We start from the raw sequence: 7,679 nt of genomic DNA, 5'->3' as shown, positions 1-7,679 counted from the left end.
CTTCATGAGAGAGAAAAAATGAGAGAACAACAGTTGATGTAAATTGTAACAATCTCAAAAGGAATATAAAACTACAGTGGATGTAGCTCTTCATTAATAGAGTAAACCACTATAAATTTTGTGTGTTCTTCTACTTCAAGCATATTTTCTCATATCGCTCATCATTCTAAAAATACAACAAACACTTCATAGCATAATTTCAAATATACAGTCAATATCAAGCCGGTAATCCAACGGGATACCTAGAGGTGATCCGGCCTATTTCTGTTGACGAATTTTCACCGTCAGCAAGATGCTAATTAATCTAGGTTCGGGATCTGCTCAATCTGGTATTTAGATTGAGTCATGAAGAACCCGTATCAGTATTTGGGAGTTTGTTTCTCTCTCTTTTGTTAGGAGTCATATGTTTATCTTTATCCAATTGAGAATCCACGTGTCCATTAGTAGTTACATCTTATTTATCCATAAAATTGTAGGATATTCATTTTCTAGTTTTTGGGCTGTGTGTTGATGCTTCAAAAAAATTGCAAATGAGCCAGGAATTGTAGGTCCTTTTTTCATGAGGGTAAGGGGAAATGGAGTAGGAATATTTAAAATTTCATCTACTCTGGTTGCTGTTGTTGTTGTCGTTGTTTTTCTTTTTTTTTTTTTTTTTTTTTTTTTTTTTTTTTTTTTTTTTTTTTTTTCTTTTTCGTGAGCTGATTATAAGATATGCACTTGTGCGAGCCCTAACGCGAGGTAAGAGAGCTTCTTGAGATGCTTTGGGGATCAGGTAATGAGATGTGTCAATTGTCAATGTTATATATAGGGATTCATTATATTGTGGTTAGAACTATGTCCTATTAATGCTATGGGAAAAGCTATAGTTGTAGTTGGACTTTTAGTTTGGAAAGTTTGATGTATAAGATTAAGAATGGCTATGAAACCAGGCAAGGAATGTTCATGCTTAGAGTGCTCTAAAGATTATGGGAGTGATTTGGCTATGAATTTGGAGAACTTTTGAGTTCTTTGCATCATTAGAAAGATGTGTCCATGAAAGTCTATCAAACAACTATATTTAAATCATGGTGATGAGAATATTTGTTGTCTAATGCCTAATAGATATGGGCTTCTGCATGTTATTGTAAATTATATATATTGTCGGAGATTGCCGTCAATTGGAATCTTGTTTTTCTTTCCTTATGTTTGGTTTAGTCTAGTTGTGTGTTTCACCCTACCTAACATGTTAACTATTCGAAGAAATTAATATGAGCTCTATTATTAATCAAATTAAAGAAAAACATGATAATCTAAATTCTAACATACAGATAACATCTAGACAATTACTAATGCACGTGCCCTTAAACTAGCAACTTTTTTTTTTTTTTTTTTGCTTTGAAAAAAAAAAATCAAAACTAGCAACTTGTAAGAGATCTGAATGTGTTATACTGCTCCTCTCGCAAAAACACCGTTCAAAGTGCTTTGGCTCCGTTCACTTCGTTGATTCGAGTTTAAAATTTAAGTTTTTTTACAGTAAAAAGCTCTCACAAACAATCACATCTAACTTTTTTGCTACAGTAAAAAGCTCTCACATAAAGTCACATCTCAACTCAAATTCTAAACTCGAATCAATGAAGTGAACGGGACCTTAATTTTTTCTTCTGCTGATTTTTTTTCCCTGCAGAACGTCGCTCGCGCTTTTTTTTTTTTGTTCTTTTGTTTTTTCTGTTTTTTTGTTTTTTGTTTTTTGTTTTTTCTAGTTTTTCCTTTTTTTTTGTTTTTTCTAGTTTTTCCTTTTCCTTTTTTTTTTTGTTTTTTGTTTTTTTTTTAACTTCTTCGTTCCTCCTTTCACCTCTTCACGTCTCTGCTTCTTCTCTATCTCTTACACTAATCTACCCTTCCGAGCCTTTTCTTCTATTTTTGCGCCAAAACTTCTTCCGCAACAGCTTCAAATGAAGGTGCCCATTTCGTTTTTCTACCTTTTTGTCTTGGGATTTCCGGTAAAGACTGCATCTTTGGGGCAATCGGACTCACGCTCAATTCTTCTCTCCATCGGTTGCTAATTTGCCTTCAAACTGCAGGTTTTTCTTTATCTTTTTTTTTTTTTAAAGAATTTTCTGGGGTTCGCTAGATAATCTGCAGACGTACGTTTTTTTGGCTGTCTGGTTGGAAAGAGCGCCGAATTCATGAGGGGGATAGAATTGTTGATTGGGATAAAGTCAAATTTGGGTAGCTATTTGGATCCATAAGGAAAAAGATTTTAGGAGCTTGCTTTTCTCTGATCTTTTTAGGTGCTTTCTACCTTGGTTTTGATTCTTTTGGGGATAAATCTTCCTCTTCTTGATTGTAGATAATTTTTCCATTGATTGAATGTTTTCTTTCTTTTCCACCAAAAACAAAAAGTAAGATCTTTAAGTTATGTTTGGTAGGAAGGAAAGAAAATTTGATAGAAAGAAAATATAAAAGTGATGGAAAATAACATAAATTGATTTTTTTTATGTTGTTCGGTACGAGAAGATGAAAAGAAAATGAACTTATAAACAAAAAGTAAGATCTTTAAGTTATGTTTGGTAGGAAGGAAAGAAAATATGATAAAAAGAAAATATAAAAGTGATGGAAAATAACATAAATTGATTTTTTTTATGTTGTTCGGTACGAGAAGATGAAAAGAAAATGAACTTACCTTCACTTGTTTAGTATTAGAAGTTAAATTAGGAGGAAAGAAAAAATTTTAGTTGTAAATTACTTTTATACTCTTAAATTTTTTATTTAGATGTTGATAGAGAGAGGGGTAGTTTAGTAACTTTTCTCATTTTAATTAGTTGTCCTTATTTTTCACTCTATTTTCTGCCCACTTGTGGAAAGAAGAAAAATGGTGGGATCCACATGTATTATTTTTCACTCCATTTTCTCTTCTTTTCTCTTTTCTCTCCTACCAAACAACTTACATTTCTATTTTCTCTCTCAAAATCTCTCCACCTTCTTCCTTCCTTCTACTTTTCTTTCCTACCAAACATACTCTTAATGTAGAGCTTTGTGTATAGGCAAAATTTTGACGATCATGCTCAATAAGGAGTTATTGAGTTGCTAAGATTAAGAAAGTGATTGCGGACTTGCTCCTTTTGTATTGTTCCCCTTTTGACGCCAGGATATGCAGTGCAAATATTTTTGAATTAACATTTGCTAATGCGATGACATCCTGTTATACTCGCAACAAAATCTCATTAAGATCCACGTGAAACATCCACGAGTGCGAAGCTTTCGCACGTCTTTAACTAGTTTCCTTGTAAATTTGCTTATTTCCTAGTCCATATATTACAGCTTTATTTGATTCAGCAGCATCTACAGTAGTCTACAGCACAATATTCAATTAAATTACTGACCTACCGCATTGTGGCTGCCATTTATCACCAGGTAATTTATGGATTTTGATGGCTAGTACGGATACCTACCATGGAAATTATTGTATTTTGGTAATGCTCTAAATCCTTAAGGTTGATTTGAGTTTTTGATTCTTCACAGGACAAGGATATGGAAGCACATTCTCCTTTGCACATCGCAATGTGTCCCTGGTTTGCTCTTGGCCACATTACTTCATTCCTCCACATCTCGAACAAACTAGCCAAAAAAGGCCACAAAATTTCCTTCTTCATCCCCACCAAAACACAATCCAAAGTATCACATTTCAATCTCTTTCCACATCTAATATCTTTCGTTCCCATCACCATTCCCCTCGTCGACGGCCTCCCTCCGGGCTCGGAGACCACTAATGACGTGCCCAGACCTTTAATCCCGCTCATCATGACTGCCATGGATCGTGCCGAACCCGACTTTGAAATCCTCTTACATGATCTCAAACCAGACATTGTCTTCTTTGATTCAGCACACTGGATTCCCAAGTTGGCCCGCCGATTAAGCATCAAATCCGTGTTCTATATCACAGTTAGCGCAGTAGCAATAGGTTTTAATTTATCTCGCAACATGAAACTCGGCGAAAGTAAGGCAACAGACGTGGCTGAGGCAATGCAGCCTCCTCCAGGCTTTCCTGACTCGTCCATCAAGCGCCTTCTCCACGAAGCACGGGATTATATCGACTTGAGATCTAAACCATTGGGCCCTACTAACATGCGCATTCAGGATCGCATCTATGTAGGCGTACAGGATTGTGACGCTCTAGCTTTCAAGTCTTGTCGAGAAATTGAAGGCCCGTTTGTCGAATATCTCGAGAGACTGATTTTGAAGCCCTTGCTTTTGGCAGGACCTGTTTTGCCAGTGCGACCCCTCTCTACTTTGGAAGAGAAATGGGCTAACTGGCTAGGCGGGTTCAAGCCTTGCACCGTAGTTTATTGTGCTTTCGGAAGTGAGACGGCATTGAGGAAAGACCAACTCCAAGAACTGTTGTTGGGGTTGGAGCTCTCTGGATTGCCCTTTTTGGCCGCGTTGAGACCGCCTTTGGAAGTCGCAACATTAAAAGAAGCCTTGCCCGAAGGGTTTGAAGAGAGAGTTAGAGGAAGAGGAGTGGTTCATGAGGGATGGATTCAGCAACAGCTAATGTTGGAGCACAAATCTGTTGGATGCTTCGTTACGCACTGCGGTTGGGGTTCTTTGGTTGAGGGATTGCTGAATGGATGCGAACTAGTTATGATACCACAAGTAGGCGATCAGGTTCTCAATGCAAGATTGATGGGCAACAACCTAAAGGTTGGGGTAGAAGTGGCGAAAGGTGAAGAAGATGGGTTGTTTACAAGAGAGAGTGTGTGCAACGCTATTAGGACTGTCATGGAAGAAAATTACAGTGAGGTTGGGAGAGAGATAAGAGCCAATCGTGCCAAGTTACAAGACCAGCTTTTCAATAAAGATGAGGAGTATATTGATGAGTTTAGTAGGAAGCTGGTGTTGTTTCCCTAATATTGACAGTTTAGAAGGAAGCTCAGTCACATACAACTAAGGTTTTTTGTTTTATTTTATTTGTGAAATCTAAATAAATTTGTAGTTAGTTCCTCCTAAGCTTTTAAAATTCTATGCTTGTCCCACCTAATAATATTTAACTCGAGGAACCTGCTGAAATTGTAATTTGAATACTATCTTCTCTCTCTAATGTTTGCTTTCTGTAAGAATAATGAATAACACATCAATACAATCCTGTAAATAGTACAATTCACACCAATAAAAATTAGCCGCTTGACTAACACGTAGAAACTTATTACTATAAAGAAATGGAAAGGAGGATTAGTTCCTTATTTAACGCTACATGTACGATTCATATTGTTAACAAATCACATCAAATAGGAAAGTTTTCTTCTCCTTCTTTCTGAAATTTGCCCATCCTTTGGATCGAGTCCTGATCATTAATCTTTTCTTTGATTGATGGATAATATACGTGTTTCCAGCTTTCTTTGTTCAGTTTATTGACAAATGTAATTCTCATTTATAAACCAAAAAAAAAAAAAAAAAAACACCTCACTTACAAGTTACAAGTTGATATAATTTGTAAGTGGATGCATCTATTGACACTTTTTTTTTTCTACTTTTAACACACATTTTTAAACCATCACTCTATTTATTTCACTCCTTTTAAAATTTTAAAGAAACCCTTACAACTAAATCACCTTTAATTCTACATATTACATGTACATTTTTAAATTACTCCTCATTCTACTTGTTACACCCATTTTAAAAATTTAAAAAGTCTCTACAACTAAATTGTATTGTTTTTTTTTTTTCTTTTATATGAAATTGAAATGTGTTTTTTCTTTTCTTAAAGATTTTTTTTTTCTCTACTGCTAACATTTGTTTTGTTATATAATTATCATTTTTTTCTTAAAGCTTGCTACAGTCCTAATGAATTTCCTCTTATGTTTTTTATTTTCCACCATGAGAAACTTCTAATTTTGGAAATTAATTTGGAATTAATAGAACTACTTGAGAAGGCTGCTACAAAATTTTTATTCTTCTATATCAATTTTGCTCTTCAAGACTAAAAAAACATACTAGCTCCTAAATGCTTAAACGGTGAATTATGTATTTATTAGACATTCAAAGCACAGTTCTTCCATTGATCAACTTTTTTTATTCTCTGCTTGTTTTTGAGGCTGCAACTCAATTGAAAAATAACGATTTTTTATGTTTCTAAATTGAAAAATCTCCCCAACACAACTGATTTTATTTTTTATTTTTATTTTTTTTTCAATTGCCATGCCAGGCAGCTAGTGCAAGCAGTTTGATACGGCATAATAAATTTAAAAGGTAATATATATTTTTAATAGTGGTGTGTGTAATGAGTAATATTGTCTTTAAAATTAATTTTATTAATGACTATTTTAATAATATTAAATAGAAATGTGTAAAAAATAAAAAAAATGGGTATCAATAGACGCACCCTTTTCGACGTGTGAAACCGCCACATTTTTTTTTCCTGGACGAGTTACATGCTGCCCCTCTTAAACTATAGGCTTTGTCACAAAATGCTCCAAAACTTTAAATTTTAGCTTTTTTTTTTCTCCTGAGTTTTAATAACTCTTGCAAAAAAATGTACGCCACTAGTTCACAAACCAACAAACCACCCCTAAAAAATATCGGGTAATCTTGACAAACACTCTTTAAAAGTGCATGAGTCATAATTTTTATTTTTTACTTTTGATTCATAACATTTTTAGTCAAATAATTGCACTAATAAAAAGATATTTATCAATAATAAAGAGTAAAAATCAAGACTCATGCATTATCAATAAAAACACGTGGTCCTTTATGTTTCAACCACCACAGAATGTGGCAACCACATTTTACACATGATCAGCTTCATCTACAAAAAAACACAAATGAAACGGATCTAAAAAAAAATTAGGTCGCTTTTCGACGACATTATCTTCCATTGGCCTTAACTAGTGCTGAAAATTTAGGCCGGGCTAGATGGGCCGGCCCGAAGCCTGGCCTGAATCTTAAAAGCCCGAGCCTGGCCCGACCTTAGTGCAGGGCTGGGCTGGGCCGTAATTCCAGACTCCCAGGCGGTTCGAGCCCGGCCCGGAGAGCCCGAATAGCCCGAAATGGCCCGGTCCGAATGGCCCGAAATGGCCAAAGGCCTATGTATTTTTTTTTTTTGGTTACTTGTTTCTAGCCCAAGCCCAATGGTAATATTACCGTTGGGCTGACTCACTGTCTCACGGCAGTGAATCTGAAGCAGAGGGCAACAGGCCTGTAGCCTTCTGCTTTTTTTTTTTTTTACTTGTTTCTGGCCTTTTTTTTTTGTTTACTTGTTTCTGGCCCAAGCAGCCAAGCCCAACGGTAATATTACCGTTGGGCTGACTCACTGTCGTGAGGCAGTGAGTCTTTTTTGTTTGTTTGTTTACTTGTTTCTGGCCCTTTTTTTTATTTACTTGTTTCTGGCCTAAGCAGCCAAGCCCAACGGTAATATTACCATTGGGCTGACTCACTGCCGTGCGGTAGTGAGTCTGAAGCAGAGGGCTACAGGCCTGCATCCCTCTATTTTTTTTTGTTTACTTTTGTTTTCTCCTAAAATCTCTAAATTTTATCTATAAATATGTTTTTTTTTTTTTACTTGTTTCTGGCCTTTTTTTTTTGTTTACTTGTTTCTGGCCCAAGCAGCCAAGCCCAACGGTAATATTACCGTTGGGCTGACTCACTGTCGTGAGGCAGTGAGTCTTTTTTGTTTGTTTGTTTACTTGTTTCTGGCCCTTTTTTTT

At 35.6% G+C, this 7,679-nt stretch overlaps 1 protein-coding gene across 2 annotated transcripts; it reads left to right on the top strand.

Moving 5' to 3' along the window:
- Nucleotides 1–1,814: 1,814 nt before the first annotated feature.
- On the top strand, nt 1,815–5,102 carry LOC21385735 (anthocyanidin 3-O-glucoside 2''-O-glucosyltransferase). 2 transcript variants are annotated; one of them, XM_024163739.1, is made up of 3 exons: nt 1,815–2,060; nt 3,319–3,393; nt 3,502–5,102. In XM_024163739.1, the coding sequence occupies exon 3, from the start codon at nt 3,511–3,513 to the stop codon at nt 4,885–4,887; it is 1,377 nt and encodes a 458-aa protein (XP_024019507.1). In that variant the 5' UTR covers nt 1,815–2,060; nt 3,319–3,393; nt 3,502–3,510; the 3' UTR covers nt 4,888–5,102. The 2 variants fall into 2 exon arrangements, with proteins under 2 accessions (XP_024019507.1, XP_010093489.1); XM_010095187.2 differs by having other exon boundaries at nt 3,301–3,393.
- The last annotated feature ends 2,577 nt before the right edge of the window (nt 5,103–7,679 follow it).

The sequence above is a fragment of the Morus notabilis genome, unplaced genomic scaffold (assembly GCF_000414095.1).
Source record: "Morus notabilis unplaced genomic scaffold, ASM41409v2 Scaffold1443, whole genome shotgun sequence".
NCBI classification, from domain to species: domain Eukaryota; kingdom Viridiplantae; phylum Streptophyta; class Magnoliopsida; order Rosales; family Moraceae; genus Morus; species Morus notabilis.
This window is presented reverse-complemented; position numbering and strand designations above follow the sequence as displayed.